Here is a 23,005-nt window from a genome sequence, read left to right as displayed (position 1 = left end):
ATATCACTCATTAAAGTGTCCCTCTCCAGTCTAAGCTACCCTATCGGCGGGCAGCAAAGGATAGAGCGGTAGACGCGGAGTTTGGAGATATATAATTTTCTATGATTTCATTCAGTATTTTTATGTAAAAAGCCGTTATATCCAACTAGGACTCCTAGACAAAGCCTGTGAGTCCTTCTTCCCCACCCACACACAGTGATTGACAGACAAACTAACATATGAAAAGCTGTCAATCACTGTGTGTGGGCGGGGAAGAAGGACTCACAGGCTTGTTCTATGAGCCCTGGCAGCACTTGCTTTTTACATGAAAATACTGAATCAAATAAGGCAATTATATTCCGGAAGCGATATTCCGTTCGTAAGTTTGGAACTGTCTCAAAATGAAAGATTTAGGCCTCATGCACACGACCGTAAAAACTCCCGTTATTACGGGTCGTAATCACGACCCGTAATAACGGGCTCATAGACTTCTATTGGCGACAGGTGCCTTCCCGTTTTCTCACGGGAAGGTGCCCGTGCCGTTGAAAAAGATAGAACATGTCCTATTTCAGGCCGTAATAACGGCACGGACAGTCCATAGAAGTCTATGGAGCTCTCGTAATAACGGGTGGCTACATGTGTGCACCCGTCATTACGGCAGCGTTGCTAAGCGACGTCAGTAAATAGTCACTGTCCAGGGAGCTGAAAGAGTTAACTGATCGGCAGTAACTCTTTCAGCACCCTGGACAGTGACTACCGATCAGTATAAACCTGTAAAAAATAAAAATAAAAGACGTTCATACTTACCGACAACTTCCTGCTTCCTCCAGTCCGGTCTCCCGCCCGTTGCCTTGGTGACGCGTCCCTCTCGACATCCGGCCCGACGTCCTGGATGACGTTTCAGGCCATGTGACCGCTGCAGCCAATCACAGGTCAATCACAGGCTGCAGCGGTCACATGGACTGCCGCGTCATCCAGGGATGTCGGGCTGGATGTGAAGAGAGGGACGCGTCACCAAGACAACGGCCGGGTAAGTATGAATTTCTTTAACTTTTATTACAGAAAAGGCTGTCCCTTCTCTCTATCCTGCACTGATAGAGAGAAGGGGCTGCCGATTAGTGCAGTGCTATTTTGCCGCCAAAAACGTGCCCGTAAATACGGGTGGAATACGGGTGACACCGGACCCATATTTACGGGCACGGGTTCGTAAATACTGGTGCAAAACGGGTGGAATACGTGTGACACCGGACCCGTATTTACGCCAGTATTTACGGGTGGGAAAAAATACGGTCGTGTGCATGAGGCCTTACTAGGTAAAAAAAAAAGTCACGTTTCAAAACGTGGGACTGGAGCTGTACATATAAAGAGGAATCAATGCAATAAAATTGTTAAATCAGAGAACTTTACAATATCAAGTAAACTTATAAACAGTTTGAATGTAGCATATAAAATGACCATTTTGTAATTCTCTCCATAACATTAAAATGAAATAAGAGAAACACAACGTAATATTTAATACAACCGGCAACACTAGAACAGCCGCCTTCTCCTAAGTGCATTTTAGAATATACTTATTTTTATCAAAATATATGTATAAAAACAATATAAATAAACCTTACACCACATCAAGACAAGGAATTTCACCATAGCAGCAGGAAGCTTCATTTACAAAATAATTTAATTCATGAATTAGAAGACTTTAACAAAATTCCTGATTGGGTCATCACATCCAAGCTGCTCGGACATTGCTGGACTTTGTGGGTCTAAGAAGAGCTGCGCTATTTCCCATGCGACTACTTCGACTGCTGGCACTTGACACCCGAGAGACACCACCTTAAAATAAGATACAAAATGTTCAACTAAAAATAACAAAATGTAAAAAAACAAAAAGAAAACAAAAAACAAACCCACTTCTAATAATATTTGCAGTAAACATAACAGAAAATAACATTCCACATTAACCTCTTAAAGGACACGGACAATTTTGGCCATGAGGACCGAACAATTTTTTTATATTTCCGTCTTTGCATCCCGGCGCTCGTAAGTTTTTCATTTTTTGCCCGACGTAGCTGTAAGAGACCCCCTTCTCATTTTAGCTTTGCATGCCAAGATCAGCGTAGCTGTAAGAGACTTTGTTTTTTGTGGGACGAGTTGCACTTTATGAAGGTACAATTTGTTGGTACATTTACATTATCGCTTAATTTACATAATTTTTATTTTGGCAAAAATGTAGAAAAAAAAAAAAGAGAAAGCAGTTCTTTATTTTGTTTACACCATACACCATCATAAATAACATTATGCATTTATTGTACAGGTTGTTACAGATGTGGCCATACTAAATATGCATATATTATTTTAGGTTATGGGACTTATATTTTGAAAAGTTTATTTAATGTGTATTTCTGGGTATTTTCTTTTTTTTATACAATTTTTTTATTTAACATAATTATTTTTTTTTTAATCCCATAGAGGGATTTTATTTTTATTTTTGAACTGTAATGTACTGGCATATATCTATATGGCAGTACATTAGCCTGTGTACTGATAGTACACAGGCAGTTGTTAGGGCATACTGAGGTATGCCCTAACAAAAGGGAATATGCTTCAACGGACCCATGGCGGTCTGCCCACACCAGGGTGTAGCCATTGATCGCGTCACAAGGATTTCCTGTGATTCGATCAAAGGGGAGACCCCCTTCTCATTTTAGCTTTGCATGCCAAGATCAGCTTTGATCGCGGAATTCGAGGGGTGAACCGCAGAGAAAAGAGTTTTCTCTTCTCTCCACCATTAGAGCGGGGCTGCTGTTGTCTATTACAGCCATTGCCCCGCTCATCGTGGCGCACGGACACTGGCTGTCACACAGGATGAGAATACTCGTCCTGATGCGCCAAGTACCCGCCGCTCAGGATGAGTATGCTCGTCCTGTGTCAGCAACCAGTTAATTTAAAAATGTGGTTATGAATACATACACAGTCCTGGCCAAACATTTTGAGACAGACATGAATTCTGGTTTTCACAAAGTTTGCTGCTTCAGTGTTTTTAGATATTTTAGTCAGATGTTTCTATGGTATAATGAAGGACAATTATAATAATTTCATAAGTTTTTAAACTTTTGTTAACAAATACAGCAAGATTATGCAAAGACTCAATATTTACAGCGTTAAAGGGAATGTGTTGCCAGCAAAACATGTTTGTTTTTTTTTAATTAAACATTTAGTGTGTAGATGATTAAACATTGTTCAATTTTTTTTTATTTTTTTCACGAGTCAGGAAATATTATAAATTAGATTCTAATTTATAATATTTCCCATTGCTGGTCACTAGATGGAGCTATTCCCAAAATTGCAGCATTGCATGTGGTAAAGCAACCACATTGCTTTTTGCTGCAAAATTAGGAAAAAAGCACTCGCTCTAGTGAGCTCTCAGAATCCCCCCCTCCTTTATCCTGGCTAGTGCCGGGATAACGAGGGGTTTGAACGGTCTAACCTCCTACACTGTGTGTCGCCATTTTTTGAGCTAACACACAGTGTAGTAGGTTTAGATACAGTAGTAAACACACACAAACACGAACATACATAGAAATCTCTTACCTGCTCCTGCCGCCGCGGCTCCCTCCGGCCCGTCCGCTCCGTCTGCTGCCGCTGGTCCAAGTGCACAAGTCCGGAAGCCGCGACCGGAAGTAGTAATCTTACTGTCCGGCCGCGACTTCCGGTCCACAGGAAAATGGCGCCGGACGGCGCGCATTTCAAATTGGACTGTGTGGGAGCGGCGCATGCGCAGTTCCCACACAGACGGCGTACACAGAAGTGGATGGGACGGGACCCGTTCGCAGTCCCTATGGGACTGTGGCTGCCGTATTCCATGTCTGTATGTGTCGTTAATCGACACATACAGAAATGGAAAAAAAAATGGCAGCCCCCATAGGGAAGAAAAAGTGTAAAAATAAGAAAAAGTAAAACACAAACACAAATAAATATAAACGTTTTTAATAAAGCACTAACATCTTTAACATATAAAAAAAAAAATTGTGATGACACTGTTCCTTTAACCCTTCTTTTTCAAGGCTTCTGCAATTCGCCCTGGCATGCTGGATATCAGCTTCTGGGCCAAATCCTGACTGATGACAACCCATTCTAGCTTAATATGTGCTTGGAGTTACCACAATTTCGGTATTTTAGGAAATTCTCGAGCACTTCATGCTTCCCTTTGCCGACAAGCTTTATGGAGATGTGGATTCATTTTCTAGCAGGACTTGGCACCTGCCAACACTGCCAAAAGTACCAATTAGAGATGAGCGAACTTATGAAAAGTTTGATTCGGGTGGTTCGCAGAATTTCATGAAAAAGTTCGATTCTGACCGAACCTGTAATACAAGAAAGCCCCTAAAAATCATGTATAACACTGTTTAAAAGCCCTAGAAGCCCTGTATAACACTCTTAGGTCACCCATGAGTGTATCCAAGTACTTTTGAGCTGTCTTTAAGGCAAAGTTACGCCAACATGTATGGCTATAGGAAAACGGATGGGACACGGTGATGACTAACAGAAACCACTGCACTTGTGCATGTTGTATGCTTAATGCATTGTTAAAAAAGGTATAAAAATTAACCATTTTTGGCGGCAGATGCCTGCCAGGGTTCATACATATAAGGTGGTAAAAGAAGAAGCAATGGCTTTTGACAAGACCTCCAAAAATTTACCCTTTTTATTGGCAGATGCCTGCCGGGGTTCATCCATACATGGATGTAAAAGCAGCAAGCAATTGCTTTTGACAAGCCCTCCAAAAATTTACCCTTTTAATTTATGCCTGCCGGGGTTCATCCATACATGGATGTAAAAGCAACAAGCAATGGCTTTTCACAAGCCCTCCAGGCCTGCTTGTAGCAGACGGCAGTGGAGGTGTATTGATTGTAGTAGAGGTAGCCAACAGACAGCAAGGGTGGTAGTAGTAGTAGCAGCAGCACATTAAAAGACACTGGACAGTCACAGGACAAAGCCCTGTGGTGTGGCAGGCCTCAGGCCTGCTTGTAGCAGACGGCAGTGGAGGTATATTGGTAGTAGTAGAGGTAGCCAACAGAAAGCACGGGTGGTGGTAGTAGTAGTAGTAGCAGCACATTAAAAGAGACTGGACAGTCACAGGACAAAGCCCTGTGGTGGGGCAGGCCTGTTTGTAGCAGACGGCAGTGGAGGTGTATTGGTGGTAGTAGAGGTAGCCAACAGACAGCACGGGTGGTGGTAGTAGTAGTAGTAGCAGCACATTAAAAGAGACTGGACAGTCACAGGACAAAGCCCTGTGGTGGGGCAGGCCTGCTTGTAGCAGACGGCACTGGGGGTGGATTGGTGGTAGAAGTAGTAGCAGCACCAACAGCGGCACATTAAAAAAAGAGTGGACAGGACAGAATCCCGTAGTAGCAGGCGGCAGTAGCAGGCGGCAGCGGCAGCAGCAATGTCAGATCTAATCAGTGGCATCAGGCACAGGGGTTTTAAAATCCTCACCGATCCACGCTTGATTCATTTTCAGAAACGTGTGATTTTCCAAGCTGTTGGCGGACAATCTTGTTCGCTTAAGGGTGACGAAGCCCCCTGCCGCGCTGAATACCCTCTCTGACGCTACACTGGAGGGTGGACAAGACAATACACCCATGGCAAACTGGGCCAGTTCTTGCCAATGATCCAATCTGCTGACCCAGAAGTCCATGGGGTCTGGGATCAGGATTTCTGACGGAGAAAGGGCACAGTCCAGGTACGAATGAACCTGGTTCTTTAGGTGCTGGACCTGGTGATGGTGAACATCCCTTTGGTGACTACGATGTGTGTCAGGTAGGGGTATTGGATGTAAAAATGTTGTCATCATATTTTCCAAACTGAATTGGCTGCTGCTGCTGCTGCCGCCTATTGCAGAGGTAGCTCTGCCAGAGGCGGTGGAACGATGAGACAGTGGGGAGCGGAGAGTGGCCCCCCGGTCAGACATGCTTGCAGCAGGTGTTTGCCGTTTGAAAGCCGTGACAAGCTGGCTGCGTAGCTTCTCTTGATAATAAGCCAATTTTGCCTCCCTCTCGGAAGGCGCAAAAAACTCCCCCATTCTGGCTTTATACCGAGGGTCTAAAAGTGTGGCTATCCAATACTCATCTCTTTGCTTAATGCTAACAATACGACAGTCAGCGCGCAAGTAACGAAGCATACAGCTCGCCATCCTGGCCAGCGTTTGAGGGCCCGGTTGGTTTCATCTCCGCCCCATACTGCCATGGTTTTCCATCAAGGTCGTCGTCAGACTCGTCATCACCATCACTGTCATGTTGGGCGGCTGCCTCGTCCCCTATCCCTTCCTGTGATTTCATCTCCAAATCCAGCTCCTCTTCAGGTCCTGTTTCCTCATCCTCCTCCTCCTCCTCCTCAACATCCATAGCCAGATGTGATCCTTCCTCCATCCTTTGCTGAATCATCGCTGTGAGCGTTTGCTCCATAATGAATATCAGCGGCATAACATCGTTCATTCCGCTAGCGTCACGGCACACAAATCGTGTGGCCTCTTCAAAGGGCTTCAAAACGCGACATGCGTCTCTAACCAGCTGCCAGTGCCTGAACTCGAAATTACACTGGCTCCAAACGCTGCCCGTCTGCTGCATCAGGAAATCATTCACGGCTTTCCGCTGTTCGTACAGACGGTCCAACATGTGCAGGGTGGAATTCCAGCGTGTTGGAACGTCGCAAATCAGGCTGTGTTCTGGGAGATTGCTTTGACGCTGCAAGTCCAGGAGGGCGTGCTTAAATGCATACGAACGTCTAAAGCGAACGCAAACCCTCCTGGACATGGCCAGCACACCCTTCAAACCAACATATGACTTTATGTTTATGCGTGTTATGACCAGATTGATCACATGTGCCATGCAAGGAGCGTGTGTCAGGTGACCTAGACGCAGTGCAGCCACAACGTTCTTCCCGTTATCAGAGGCAACATTGCCCAGTGTGAGTTTCAGAGGAGACAGCCAGCGTGCGATTTCCTCCTTGATGCACAGCAGCAGCTCCTGCCCTGTGTGGCTTTTCTCGCCCAGGCTCAGCAGGTGTAAGACAGTGTTGTGGCGCTTCACCTTGCACCTATGAAAAGAGGAGGGAGGAGGAGTGGAAGATACGCTGTGTCCTGTCGGGGACGGGAAGACCTCCATTGAGGAGGGCAAGGAGGAGGAGGATGGTAGGCGCCTGGTGTCCGGAGTTGAACCAGAAAGATACAAGCGTGGAGGTGGTAATGCCTGGCATTGCTGCGGTGGTGCATCGGACTGCAAAATATTGACCCAGTGGGCCGTGAAAGACATGTACTGTCCCTGCCTATAGTTGCTGCTCCACGTGTCGACGGTGGCATGTACCCTGCTGCACACGGATAATTGCAAGGACTGGCCCACCTTTTCCTCCACGTGCTTGTGCAAGGCAGGGACAGCTGTTTTGGAGAAGTAATGTCGGCTAGGGATTCGCCACCTAGGCTGAGAACACGCCATCAATTGCTTGAAGCCGACGGAGTCGACCAGGTGGTACGGCAGAGACTGCACCACCAACAACTTAGCCAGGTGTGAATTAAGCCGCACGACAAGTGGATGACTGGGTATATATTGTTGCTAATTGGACAACGATTCCGTAATGGATAACTGACGGGACGTAGGAGGAGCACTAGATGACAGTGATGATGATGATGACAACGACATGGTGGATAAGGCCTGGCTACTACTTAGATGACAGGGACTCAGAGAAGCAGCAGCAGCAGCGGCAGAGGGGTCTTCATTAGATGTACATGATGGTGGGGCATGTCGATTGTCCCACATGGCCTTGTGATGCCGCTCCATGTGTTTACGTAGAGCGGTAGTTCCTACATTGCTGCCCTGCCCACGCCTTACTTTCTGCTTGCAGATACAGCACTGTGCCATGTTTTCATCCTCCGGGAAGGTACAGAAAAATTGCCACACGGCAGAGTACCGTAAAGAGGTAGTACCACGTCCACCACCACCCCCCGAGCTTGCCCCTTGTCTGGCAGGCTTTTTTCGGGAGCCTACACCAGTAGCATCAGTGTCGCCGTCACCGGCTGCTGAGCTGACCCTACAACTGCAACGTTTTGCAGATTGACTTCTGCCCCTACCTCGGCTTGGCTGTTTATCACTGCCAGTGCCGCCACTACTACCCTCCTCCTCTGACGCCGTCATCACCTCGTCACCTGGTTCCCACGTCCTGTCTAAAACAACATCATCATAGCCCTCATCATCCCCACCACTTCTGTCACTGTGTTGTGAATGTGATGTGACATCATGGCGGGCTCCATGCCCCCCCTCTAAACTGCGTCTGCCACCACGGCTACCACCAACACCCCCACTACCACAGCTATGCGTCTCGGACACCGCTTCCACCTCCACCACAACACACTCCGTTGGCTGACTCGCGGAAAACAAATCATCATCACTATGTTGTTCAGTATCTTCCTTCGCACCCGAGGAGATGTCTCTAAGGACTTTCATGAATGTTGGCTTCCCGCTAGGAAGGGGGAGTGAAGACATAGATGATGGAATGGAAACGCTAGAAATACCCATATTACTACTGTCACTGTGCAAAGGAACAGTAGAGGATCTGGAATCCAACGAAACCTGGCTTGAAGCCAGATCGTCAGAATCTTCCTGCTGAGATGACCGCGAGCCAGCCAACCAGTCCACAATGGCCGTATTGTCTAAAGTAACCCGCCCACCGGAGGAGATGGACAAGTCTGGCTTGCTGATAATGCTACTACTACCAGCAGGCACATGGCTGCTGCTACTAGTGGAACTGGGCACATGTCTTGTGCCACAAATGCTGGTACTGGGTCTGGCACCAACAGATCCAACATTTGGACTGGAAGAGGACACGGCATGGGTGTTTTTTCCTCTACCCCGTCCTTTCACAACCTTTTTTTTACCAGACATTTCACTGCTGGAGTGCAGCAAGTTGATTCAAAACCCCGGGGATGAGCCCCTTCTAAAAGCGTATTCACACACTGGCTTGGCAAATGGCAATGAATGAGAATTTCTATCAGCCACTGCACTGACTCAGGGAATGCTGGGCGTTGTAGTACTACAAAGGCTGCCTCAGCTGCCTGTATTGCAAGTTGGATGCAACGGCCCGGGATGAGCCCCTTCTAAAAGCTTATTCACACACTGGCTTGGCAAATGGAGAATTTGTATTGCAATTTGGATGTTGAGAGTAGACTCCCGCTGTAGTGGATGAGCCCCTTCGATTGCTGGATTCCTAAAGGTTTTCCTAACTGCACAGAGATGCTATCCCTACAGCTCCTGTCTGTAAAATGGCCGCTGAGCTCCGTGCATAGACTTTTATTGCAGGCTTGAGCCCGCCCCTATGCTGCCTCCCGATTGGCTGGGAGAGCCGTTTGCAAGGCATTATGGGGTAGCCTGATGTCAGGTGATATTGTGAAATCCTCCATTTTACATCTAACATGTGGCAGGCGCCAAAATGTAGCCGGGTTCGGCTGAACCCGGTGAAGTTCGGATTTGAGGCGAAGCAAACTTTTCACGATGTTCGGACCGAAACCGGGTTCGGTTGTCCCGGTTCGCTCATCTCTAGTACCAATACCTGGTTTAATAACCACAGTATCACTGTGCTTGATTGGCCAGCAAACTCGCCTGACCTAAACCCCATAGAGAACCTATGGTGTATTGTCAAGAGGAAGAGGAGACACCAGACCCAACAATGCAGACGAGCGGAAGGCCGCTATCAAAGCAACCTGGGCTTCCATAACACCCCAGCAGTACCACAGGCTGATCGCCTCCATGCCACGCCGCATTGATGCAGTAATTCCTGCAAAAGGAGCCCCAACCAAGTATTGAGTGCATATACTGTACATACTTTTCAGTAGACCTACATTTTGGTATTAAAAATAATTTTTGAAATTGGGCTCATATAATATTCACATTTTCTGAGACACTAAAGTTTGGGATTTCATAACGGTTACCATAATCCTCAACATAAAAAGAAAAAGGTGCTGGAAATAGATCACTCTGTGTGTAATAAATCTATATAATATATGAGTTTCACTTTTTGAATTGAATAACTGAAATAAATTAACTTTTTGATGATATTCTAATTCATTGAGGACTAGTATATATACATACACACACATATATATATAGATTTTTTTTTTAATGTATGCTTGCCTGATGAGACACTGCTGAGGCGACTGACAGAAGCCTTTCCTGGTCTTGGAGATGTTGCTGTTGAGCTCAAGAAGCCTGCTTGACGTTGGTAGTCCATTAGTTGCTCAGAACGGGTCATACCGACTGTTGGCTTTACGGACTCTAACCTCTTCAGCAAGGCCTGGAAGGCAAAAACCTCAGTGTGACCAGAGATGACAAATAAGTATGAAGCACATACACAATCACAGATTTTACTCTGAAATGTACTAGAACATGGATGCAATATGCAGAAGACAACATTTCCCGTCACCTCTACATGATGCAGTAAATTGTTGATTGTTGTCTTTTAGGTCAATGAATTATTTCATTACAGTTTCAGCTTGGGATTAAGAAGTATTCAGCAAAGTGCTAAATTCTAAGATCTACGAGCTCCCAGTTCTTTCACTTAAAACTGAGGAGCTCTGCCCCCCCCCCCCACCTCCCACCCCCCCTTCATGAGCAATTACAACCTGTATGTACAGAGCAGCAGAAGATGTTGTTACAATAACAGCAAAAGGGAAACAAACAGTACAAAGTCAAACATTATCCGGAACCATCTGAGCATCCAAAATTTTAGGATGCCGAGACGTACAACTAAGCAGCAGGAAACGATGACGGAGTGCTGAGATATTTGAGGAAGAAGAAGAAAGAAAGAAGAAAGAAGGAAGAAGAAAGAAGGAAGACCAGTTTCTTTTTATTCTTCTTTATTTTCATGTGCCAGATAAAAGAAATTGTACTTCTGTATAAACCTGGCAGAATATCAGGTTAGGAATCAGTTTCCAGTCTACGCAGTCTCATCCACAGCTTCTTGTTCTGCACTTCGTATTGAAGCTGATGCTTTTCTCCATTCTTCAACCTGAACGAAGTATGAATTGCTATGGAATAGATTATACTAAAGCTGTGAACCCAAGTTCATCCAAATTCCATCCAGCTCTTACGGTGGATGGGGAGCTGTAGACGCACATTCATTGCATCACTGTGGCCAGACAGCTGGACGTGCCACCTGTTCCTACTTATTTATATGACACACATCCTTCTTGAATGTCACTTTCACAAGGCGGTTGGGGCCTTCGCTTACATGTGTATCCTTCCAGATTATAAAGTAAAGTGCAACAGATCCAGAAACAAAAAAAAACAGACTATAAAAACTCTAAAAAACATCAACCCTCAAATGTGGGTAACTCAGGACTTCAGGCCAGAATGAAATTAGACATAGCACATGTGCAGCAGACTTTAGTTTCTTCTCTTTTGTTAGGATGCATGTGGTCTTTTAACAGGAACTTAAGAATCAATCATCTAAATACTGCAGCAAATACTGCATCAAAACTGCTGTGTGAACTTGGGCCTAATGCAAATTTATCAATGTGTTACAGATGACTTGTACTACAATTAGAACAATGGTTATTTGAGCCCGATAATGCCACATCAACGAACCAGGGAAATACAACAGCTTAGAAGGATTTGCCACATTGGGTATTACCCAATGGAAACATTGTGGCACATTGATGGGGAATGGCATACCTGGTATACCTTTGCACTGCATTCACCAACACTACACATGCAGAAAACTGACGTAAACGTATTGATAAATCTGGCCAAATGTATACAAACGTCTAAAATGGACCATCTTTGCTTATTTTTAAAGGTTTCAAAACAATAATATGCAAAAATAATTCTATCTATTTCATAGACACGCATGACTCAATGTATTGCAAAGGGGCAGGTAATTGCTACTATGATACTCTGATGCCCCCTACTGTTCATTCTACTTATTACATTTTAATTTTTCCAAGATCTCAACTGTATATTGCGTCAAGGACAATGCATTAACTTTTATATTTCCACAAATTAAAGTTAAAGAATCGCTTTTCAGATAATACATAATTTACTTTGACATTTTGTTTTTCATGACAACGTAATTATTACATTTAGATATTATATTCATCTGAGACATTTATGGTATAACCTACAGGCTATGGCATAAAATGTCTGATGGGTGGGTGTCCTACTTCTGAGGCCCCCACCGATCATGAGGTGGTAATAAAAAAAAAAATGTGAGTAGTGTCTAGTCTGCTTTTTGATAGTTTCCAGGTAGCCCCAGAGAAAGATGATTCCATAAATATCCGATAGATGCAGGTTCCACCTCTAGACTGTGTCCCCCTGAACCCATCCCACCCCCGCTGCTCTCTAGCCACTGTCTGATGAGGTGGTCGGGAGTACGGAAACAGCCGAGCTCACTGAGCTAAGCCGTTTCCTTAACTTCCATAAAAATGAGTGGGAGTTACGGAAACAGCACAGTATGGTGAGCTACGCCATTTCCATAGATTCCAACCACCTCATTGGGCAGTGCCCAGGGAGTAGCGGGAGTGGGACAAGCCCCATTCTAGAGATCGGTGCGGGTCCTAGAGGTGGGACCCGCATCTATCAGATATTTATGTCCTGTGGATATGCCATAAATGTCCTATAGCATAGTTGCCAACATTTGACTTTTTTTTTCCAGGGACACTTAGGGAGTGGCTTCTTTAGTGGGTGTGTCTTGTGGGCTTACCTGGTGGGTGTGGCTAATGGGGCATGGCTTTATTCTCAGAAATTCTGCATACAAATAAACAAACAAAAATGTCTGCATTCTGCTACAGGCGCCCCTGACGTCACTGTCCATATATGGACAGTGATGTCAGGGGCTCCCTCTAGGAGCGGAATACCCGGCCAGAGCTTCGGCAACTCTCTGGCCATTGAGTCCGCTCCAGAAGTGAATTGCAGTGCAGGGAGCGGATAGTATCCCGATTTGCAATAGTATTCAATTGTATTTGCGTCCCGGCAGTCGCCAGGACACGCATCCGCAACAGTAGTTTGACGGGGCTGTCTGTAAATTTGGGACGGTTGTCGACTATGCTAGAGGGTAAAACACTTTTAAATGTTCAAGTGAAATAGTAAACTGCACAAAGCTCTTACTAAGTTTTCCCTTTCGATGCGTTGTTGTTCCTTCTGGCGATTGAGTGTGCTGTGGTATAGTCGAGTGGGGGTCATGTTCAGTTTCTTCGGAGTTAAGCTCTTGCTTTTAGATTTTGTGGTATTTCTGGACAGTTCTTTGAGCAGCCTCTGGTTCTCTCTGTCAATCTGTCTCACTTCATCATTTGTGAAAGAGTAGTTCTTCTTGAGTTTGAGTGAAGGATCATCAAGAGAAAACCTTTCCTGATCCTTCTTGTCAAGATGCATAAATGCTGCAAAAAAAAATAAGAATACATAAAATGTTTATCATGGTTTTTAACATTTAATCTGTACAGATCATTTTCTTACAAGGATGTTATTCAATCTTAAACTTATTTCTATCAAATACCAAAAATAATTTGTTAGAAAATCACTGTGCACAAAACTTGACTGCTCATAGAAGACTGTCCATCACATGAAAAGCGTGAGACGGATTATATCCTAATGTTGGGTGTATACATTAGATAAAAATCGGTCATCCAATGTAAGACTGTTTTGTCCTACTACAAATATTTCATTCAATTGACTCTTTCCGAAGCACCTAATAATCTCTGTGGAGATTGTCCCGCTAAAAACAGGGACTTGGATCGGTTTAGTTCTCTGCAATGATGGGCACCCCGGAGGTGGGATCCTCAGCGATCACTCTTTTTTGACCCATCTAATTAACAATGCAAAAAAGTAGAATAGTAAAGTTCTTGTTATATATGTTACGCGAAAGCAGCAGCAGCTATGCCAAATCTGACTAGTTCAGCTAATGGATGGAAGGACAAGTATCCCTGCATAACCAGACAGGTTTGCTGTCCAGAAGAATGGGAAAGTTGGGTAACAAGCACACAGATTTATTTGTAAAGGCAGAAAAAGAAAAAAAAAGAAAATTAGTTATCACCCGGTTTTCAGAAAAAAAAATGATGGAAAATATTTTTTTATGTAATGGCAGATTTACTTTTTTATTATTTTAAAATAATTCATATTTAAACCAAAACTGGGCACAATTCTGTGAACAGAATGACATGATAACTATGTACAAAGCCAAAATGCTACAACTGTTAACCCAATAAACTACAAGTCCCAAATTGCTTTGTGAAACCAGAGCAAAAAGCGAATGGTTGCCTAGATACGTTCTGAGTGCGAACAGAAGTAATAGCGTCTCGGACAACAAACACATGATTTTATAGTCAAATATGTGACTCACCTCCTCAGTACCGACAACATTAGAAGCAGATGAACAAGAATCCACGTATATGCCTCAAGAAAACATTTCTACAAGACACACTACAAGCTAAAACAAATAATGGGATGTAACTCTACACCCAGAGCCAATCTTACACACGCAAACGTCATTTTACACGGCCGGACGTGGGCTGTAAAAATGAGCACCAATCAATGAGACGGCTCGTTGATCGGTGCTCGTTTGCTTCCTTCACAAGGAACAACGATCGGTTATGTATGGGGGATGAGCGCTTGTTACTACGATCGTTCGTCCCATAAATTTCCATCATGTCGACAGCGCATCTCCTTGTTTACACACAGAGATGTGCTGCCGACTAGTAACCTTTTTATTGGCCGAATAAACTAGCAGATCAGCCAATGAATGGGCGTTTTCTCGCTCATCGGCTGATCATTGCCGTTTACACAGGGCAACGATCGGGATTGAAGGTTTATATGAACGCTCGATCATGTATCTGTGTAAACGGGCCTTTAGTTTTGCTGTTTAATGTACTCTATTGTTCTCGTTCTATTGTGCTGGTGGCCATTCCATAACTGTGACTTCCCAAAACTATGACTTAGTTTCATAAACTACAGGTTTTAGGTTTAGTCCCGCTTTATGTATAATCCGCCCTGAATTCATAGACCTAAAACACATGGCCACCAACAGCACCATAATCTGCACTGATCGTGTATAACATAGGATTTGGAGAACCAACACAAATCCCGAATCTCACCACTGGGATAGAGAATTAATTGTAGACGAGAACATAGAAAGGTGTTCTAAATTTATCATAATGTCCAATATCCATGTAAGTAACTTTCACTTGTGGCAACAATAAGCCTCCATTAGCAATGTAGAAACATTGTGTTCAGTGAATCTTATTTATACCCGAGCAGCTCCTCACTGAGTGCTCCGTTAAAGGCGCCAGGAAAAAGATATTCTAATAATGTGATTACTTAACCCCTTAACAAAATGTTTTTCCACAAGGAATAAAATAGAAAAAGGCCCCCTAACAATTGTAAAGCAATTTCTCCAGAGTACGGCAATACCCCAGATGTGGTCATAAACTAGTGTCTGGGCACACGGCAGGGCTCAGAATGGAAGAAGCACCATTTGGTTTTTGGGCACCATGTCACATTTGCAGAGCCCCTGAGGTACCAGTACAGTGGTAACCCCTGAGAAGTCACTCCATTTGGGAAACATGGAACAGTTAAAGGTGTCAGCATTTGAAAGCACCACTGCTGTGTTCCAGGCAGCAGCTCTTCTCACTGAGCTAACTGGTACTGCTGCCACCTGGGAGTTTCCCAGGTAACTACATCCCTTTAGGAGTTCATCAAGGGGTGCAGTGAACATTTTGATCCCACAGGTGTAAATTCGTGCACAGGGAACGTTGCAGAGTAAAAATGTCAATTTTTCCATAGAACGGCCATTTCAGTCCACAATATGTGGTGCCCAGCTTGTGCCACTGTGAAAAAAGACAGCTCTCTAATTATGCTGCATTTCCCGGTTTTAGAAACACCCTGCATGTGACCCTAATCTTTTGCCTGGACATATGACGGGGCTCAGGAGTGAAAGAGTACCATGCGCATTTGAGGCCTAATTTGGCGATTTACAAAGTGTTGGTTCACAATTGCAGAGGCTTGCAGAGGCTCAGATGTGAAATAATTAAAGAAACCCCTGAGAAGTGATCTTATTTTGCAAACTACACCCCTAAATGCATATATCAAGGGATGTAGTGAGCGGATGATACAAAGTAAAACTTGCATTTTTTTTTTCACTGATATGCCATTTCAGTGCGCAATATGCTGTGCCCAGCTTGTATCACTTGAGACATATACCCCATAAATTGTTAAGCAAGTTCTCCTGGGTATGGCGATGCCATATATGTGGATGTAAACTGTTGAATGGGCACAATGTTGGGCTCAGAAGGTAGGGAGCGCCATTTGGCTTTTGTCGGTAGTAGCTTTGTTTGGGGTTTTACATGTGATTCAGGTTTATAATGTGGGGGGAATATGCAAGTTGGGAGAAAGTACATAAGGGCATGAAGGGGGTTATGATGTTTAATTCCCCCGGTGCATCAGTCGAAAGCGCCACTAAGACGTGCACTTCATGCATAAGTGCTCCTGGCTCTCCTCACTGCATGCTGCCAGCCCCTCCTCTCTCAGTAACAGATCTAGGGGGTCACCTGATTGGTCAGAGTTGCATTTGAGATTATGGCGAAGGGTGAAATAAAAGTTGCAACTTGCATGACCGAGAAAGAAGGTGTCGTTATAATGACCCCTATTATTCCCCTCTATTATTAGCCTACAATATGTATACCTACATGCATGTATGGGTGTGTATAGATACATGTGTTTGTGGATAAAGGCGATCTCTTTTCTATACGTATATATTTATATAGAAAGCAGTAATTGCTCTTTTATGTGAAGCACCAGGGCATTTAGTCTCCAAAGTGTTGTAGCGATGGAAGCATGAACACAGATAGGTGTTTATTAGAACCTCAGCGTGGGTGTCATGTCACCAGCCCACTATGAAGCACAGGAGCGAAGATTATTAGGTATAGCCAGCAGTGAGGGGGAGGGAGATCTAAACTACAAACTCTGAAAACCTGTCACTTCCAGGAGCAAAATTCCAATGTAGTTTATTCAACACAAATCTACAAAGAAGTCATTCTTCAAGCATAGTACTGAAATATACAGACAAAATGACATCACTTTATGCCATGACCATGCACCTGTACACACAGGGCAGCCGAGAGCCGCACCATTACCACAATGCAGGGAAGGGCGAGTATTTACTGAGATTTTGCAACAATTTGAGGTAAATTTCTCTGGCACAAAAATGTAGTGGCCAGATAATAGTAAAAAGTATTTCTAAGCACATACTGTATAGTCCCGTTCACACATGACGTATTTACTGCAGGTTTTTATGTGAAGATCCCCTTTATCAAATTAAAGAAAAAAATCTTGAGGAAAGACAACGTATAGGTTTGCATTTTTTCAACCTCCAGAGCGGAAAACTGTGGTAAACACCCATGTAGATCCAGGTTAGCAATGGATTAGTCTAAAGTTTCCTCACTGATCATATCGGGATCCAGAAAAGAAATGTGAAGTGGTCTTAATAGATGCCAAAATTTTCTTTATAGCAAAGTGAAAATTTCATTAGATGTAACGTTATCTTTCATGCATTATAAAGAAAAGAAAAAAAATATATAAAACGTACTTTAAATGGCGGTGTCTCATATGTAACAAAAAGAAAAAAGTCCAGCTCACCCAATTGCTGTATCCCAGTATGCATAGGAGGTGCTGGGCAGTACAGGATGTAATATAGACGCAAAGGGGTTCCAGCATCCACTTTATAAGGCCTCATGCACACGACCGTAGTGGTGTGCACGTGCCGTAAACTGCGGCTCGGACAGCCGTGGAGTGTCACCCGCAAATCATGGGCCGTGCAAATTACCGTGTACATTAATTTCAACGAGTCTGGACATGTCCGTTCTTTTTGCGGTCCAGGCTCCTGGGCAATGCACGGACCGTGGAAACCACCACAGTCAAGTGCATGGGCCCATTGAAATGAATGGGGCCACAATTCACACGCAGATTTGCGGCTGCAAAAATACGTACGTGTGCGTGGGGCCTAAGGAATAAAATCACCTCTTTTATTAAGCAATATTAAATTCCATTGTAAAGTGCAGGAATAGAGTATTCCTCTTAGAGGTCTCGTTGTTTTTCTCTGCAGCAGGACAGACATTTCTTCAAAATGTTTAGATACAGTTCTTTTATATTTTCCACACTCGCAATTTTTCAGATTATCAAACTACTTTTAATATTAGACAAAGATAACCAAGGTAAAACACAAAATGCAGCTTTTAACCCCTTGGAGAGACAGACAATTTTAATTTTCCTTTCATTCATTCTTGTTTTCTTTATGGGGTGGCATGGGGAAAAACTGATTCCTCCAATGTTCTTCAAATCTCGTTTTTACCGCGTCAATGCGATTACCTGGGGGACTTTACCATGTGATGGTTAGATCGCTCATGAAATACACTGCAATACTTATGTACTGCAGGGTATTGCCTTTGTGTGTGCTCTACTATTAGGCCGGATTTACACGAGCGTGTGCGTTTTGCGCGCGCAAAAAACGCTGCGTTTTGCGCGCGCAAAAGGCATTTGACAGCTCCGTGTGTCATCCGTGTATGATGCGCGGCTGCGTGATTTTCACGCAGCCGCCATCATAGAGATGAGGTAGTCGACGCCCGTCACTGTCCAAGGTGCTGAAAGAGCTAACTGATCGGCAGTAACTCTTTCAGCACCCTCGACAGTGAATGCCGATCACAATATACACCAACCTGTGAATAAAAAAAGACGTTCAAACTTACCATGAACTGCCTGCTTCCTCCAGTCCGGTCTCCCGGCCGTTGCCTTGGTGACGCGTCCCTCTCTTGTCATCCGGCCCCACCTCCCAGGATGACGCGGCAGGCCATGAGACCGCTGCAGCCTGTGATTGGCTGCAGCCTGTGCTTGGCCTGTGATTGGCTGCAGCTGTCACTTGGCCTGAATTGTCATCCCGGGAGGTCGAACTGGAGGAAGGAGCCGGGACTTATCGGTAAGTCCGAACTTCTGTTTTTTTTTTACACGTATATGTATATTGTGATCGAAAGTCACTGTCCATGGTGCTGAAACAGTTTAAGTCTTTGAGCACCGTGGGCAGTGACTGTCTCCTGACGTCGCGTACCCGAACATTTTTTGCCGGGTTCGGTCAAAACGAGTTCGGCCGAACCCGGTGAAGTTCGGTGCGCTCATCTCTAATTTGACACTCCGTTTGGATGTTTGTAACCAGAAAAGCACGTGGTGCTTTTCTGTTTACATTCATCCTTTTGACAGCTCTTGCGTGATTTTCGCGCATGCAACGCAGGACCGTCCGTGTGGCATGCGTTGTTTTCACGCACCCATTGAAGTCAATGGGTGCGTGTTGCGTGAAAAACGCAAGAATATAGAACATGTCGTGAGTTTTACGCAACGCACTCACGCAGCGCAAAATTCACGCATCGTCTAAACAGCCCCATAGACTATTATAGGTGCGTACGACACGCGTGAAAAGCACGCGCGTATAATACGCTCGTGTAAATGAGGCCTTGGGTTTTGGAGCGCAGATTTTGCTTGGTAGCAGTCTTGTTTGGGGTTTTACTGGTAAGGCTTCGTTCACATCTGCGTCAGGTCTCTGTTCCGACATTCCGTCTGAGCTTTCTGTCGGAACGGAGCCCCGACTGACACAAACGGAAACCATAGGTTTCCGTTTCCAATCACCTTTAATTCAATTAAATTACAGTAGACTACGAAGACAAACGGAAACCATTGGCACCGGATCCATCACCATTGAAATCAATGGTGATGGAAACGGAAAACCTATGGTTGCCGTTTGTGTCAGTCAGGGCTCCGTCCCGACGGAAAGCTCCGATGGAATGGAGCCCTGACGCAGATGTGAACGAAGCCTATTTAAATTTATGATGTGGGGGCATTTGTGAGTTGTGCCGAGTCCATACTAAGTCTCTGGCAAGGCTTAATAGAGGGGCACTGATTGCAGACCTGGAAGCCTTCAATAGGCCTCCAATTGCCATGGCAACCAATTGGCAACTTGGTCGTGGTGGGCAACAGGGTACAGAGGGTCCTTTCATGGAAAGGCATCTGAGGGGTTAAACAGCCGGGATTGAAGTTCTCTGTTCCCGGCCGTTGCAGTTCCTCAGCCTGCACCATATTAGGGTAGCGCACATTCAACGTCATAGTACCTTAGATCTTGCTAAGGACTTAAATTATATCATTTACTGAAGGAGAAATGCTGTTTAGCCATACCTGGCCCTATGTGAAAAAGTAATTTCCCCCTTAGAAACTGAATCAACCAGTTAAGCCAATTCAATTGACAATTGGGTTAAATTTCGTTAGCCACACGTTGATTAATGCCAGACCTGTTCAATCTAAACATGTTGAAAGCTAAATCTACTTGTCTGGAAAGCGTTAAAAAAGCCATTGCTAAGGCTTTGGGACTCCAGAGAACTACAATAAGAGACATTATCTCCACTTGTAAAACTTCCCAGAAATGGCCGGCCTACCAAAATTTCACAAAGAGCGCATCGACGACTCATCCAGGAGGTCACAAAAGAAACCAGACGAACATCTAAAAAAACCAGAAGGCCTCGTTTGGCTTGCCTCAGATAAGGTCAATATACATGATTCCAGAATAAGACACTGGGAAAAACTGGCATCCCGTGGAAAGTTAATGCAGGTTTCTGGGAAAACCCCTTTAAAATTAGTTGGATGATTTAAGATGTTTAAATGTGACAAATTAGCATAAATAGAAAAGATTGGGGGACATATTTTTCACAGAACTGTATGAGGATAAGATAACTTTTTACCTACTTGTAGAGCGGAGATGACGTGGTCTGATAATTCTTCCTTTTCAGAATTATCCGTGTAGGGTTTTGTTTGGACACTTGATTGTACCCGGCCTTAAAGGGTAACTAAACGTTCAAACGTCTGACATATACTGACACGTCAGAACTTCTGATTGGTGGGGGTCCGAGCACTGAGACCCCCACCAATCGCTAAAACAAAGCGGCAGAAGTGCTTGTGTGAGTGCACAGCCGCCTAGTTTCTGCTCTGCTTTTTCCCAAAATCAATGTATCGGAGTACAGGCTCAATAGAAAGTCTATAAGCCCGTACTCCAATATATGCGCTTACCGGAAAAAGCCGAACACAAACTAAACGGCTGAGTGATCACACGAACACTTCTGCCGCTTTGTTTTAGCAAAAGGTGGGGGTCTCAATGCTTGGACCCCCACCAATTAAAATTTCTGACATGTCAGAAGTTTGTTGAACGTTTAGTTACCCTTTAATCCTTCCAGACAGAGAAGACTTTTTAAAGGATATTCCAGAGCAAGATCTTTGCACAGACCGAACCGACTCAAACTCCTCTTGCACCATACAGGGGTCACTAGAATTACCTGGATTTTAAGATTGTATCTGTGCAAAACCATGTGAATAAGAGGAGGAAAAGCATAGGCTTGAAACCCCAATTTTGGCCCAGAGAATCTACTGCCATAGGATTTGCTCTTGAATTCAGGGAGAGAAACCAATTGGTCTTTGATCTTTGTTGTGGCGAATAGATCTGTACGTGGATACCCCTTTCTGTTGACCTGAAGACAAAACATTTTGTAGTTCAGAGACTATTGTCTGTGACTCAGGAAATCTGCCACTTGGTTCTCTACACCTTATAGGCGAACCGCCGTTAGAGAGAGGATGCTCCTATCTGCCGAACTGAAGATCTAAAAACAGCGCTGTATATAGTGGTTATGTGGCAGTTACGAGATAGAGATAGATAAAATCTAATATTTCTCAGTTATACATGGCAGTTAGACAGGGAATGAGACAGGTGAACTAAGCAAAGTCGTTTAGATCACAATTATAACTCATTATTTGTCTGTTTTCTCCTAAGACTCCTCACCTTGGTCACTGCCTCGGACTTCATTTTAGCTGTTTGCTTTCAAACCTACTGCTTACTTTTGCTTTTGGTGGATTTAATCCACATCGGTCTCTCTCGCTCGCCCATGTACAGCTCACACGCACTAGTCACTCTCCTCAATCACCTTAAAGAGGCTCTGTCACCAGATTTTGCAACCCCTATCTGCTATTGCAGCAGATCGGCGCTGCAATGTAGATTACAGTAACGTTTTTATTTTTAAAAAACGAGCATTTTTGGCCAAGTTATGACCATTTTTGTATTTATGCAAATGAGGCTTGCAAAAGTCCAAGTGGGTGTGTTTAAAAGTAAAAGTCCAAGTGGGCGTGTATTATGTGTGTACATCGGGGCGTTTTTACTTCTTTTACTAGCTGGGCGTTCTGACGAGAAGTATCATCCACTTCTCTTCAGAACGCCCAGCTTCTGGCAGATCACGCTGTGACGTCACTCACAGGTCCTGCATCGTATCAGACGAGCGAGGACACATCGGCACCAGAGGCTACAGTTGATCCTGCAGCAGCATCAGCGTTTGCAGGTAAGTAGCTACATCGACTTACCTGCAAACGCCGATGCTGCTGCAGAATCAACTGTAGCCTCTGGTGCCGATGTGTCCTCGCTCGTCCGACACGATGCAGGACCTGGGGCAGGAAGTGAGTGACGACACAGCGTGATCTCTCGAGAACACGCTGTGTGTCTGCACTGCCAGAAGCTGGGCGTTCTGAAGAGAAGTGGATGATACTTCTCGTCAGAACGCCCAGATAGTAAAAGTAGTAAAAAACGCCCCGATGTAACTCACATAATACACGCCCAGTTGTACTTTTACAAGCCTCATTTGCATAAATACAAAAATGGTCATAACTTGGCCAAAAATGCTCGTTTTTTAAAAGTAAAAACGTTACTGTAATCTACATTGCAGCGCCGATCTGCTGCAATAGCAGATAGGGGTTGCAAAATCTGGTGACAGAGTCTCTTTAAATCGACAACTATCCACGGCCATTACCTTCACACAAGCGATTAGCTGCAGGGGACATCTCTCATAACCCTATTACTGCTAGGTTTAACCTCTTAAGGTCCATTGACACAGGCTAATAATCGACCGAACTAGCGTTCTCACACTCAT

At 44.4% G+C, this 23,005-nt stretch overlaps 1 protein-coding gene across 1 annotated transcript in view; it reads right to left on the bottom strand.

Annotated features, from left to right (window-relative positions):
• Positions 1 to 1,639: 1,639 nt before the first annotated feature.
• The window catches only part of CFAP97 (cilia and flagella associated protein 97), a 39,679-nt gene continuing 18,313 nt past the window's right edge, over positions 1,640 to 23,005 (bottom strand). Inside the window, exons 4-6 of the mRNA XM_075860185.1 lie at positions 13,128 to 13,396; positions 10,158 to 10,317; positions 1,640 to 1,812 (exon numbers count right to left, since the gene is read on the bottom strand). Of these exons, the coding sequence (XP_075716300.1) occupies positions 1,703 to 1,812; positions 10,158 to 10,317; positions 13,128 to 13,396 (539 nt within the window). The 3' untranslated portion in view covers positions 1,640 to 1,702. The remainder of the gene's footprint in view (positions 1,813 to 10,157; positions 10,318 to 13,127; positions 13,397 to 23,005) is intronic.

This window comes from Rhinoderma darwinii, chromosome 1 (genome assembly GCF_050947455.1).
Source record: "Rhinoderma darwinii isolate aRhiDar2 chromosome 1, aRhiDar2.hap1, whole genome shotgun sequence".
NCBI lineage: Eukaryota > Metazoa > Chordata > Amphibia > Anura > Rhinodermatidae > Rhinoderma > Rhinoderma darwinii.
The sequence above is the reverse complement of the archived record's forward strand: the minus strand, read 5'-3'. Positions and strand labels throughout refer to the sequence as shown.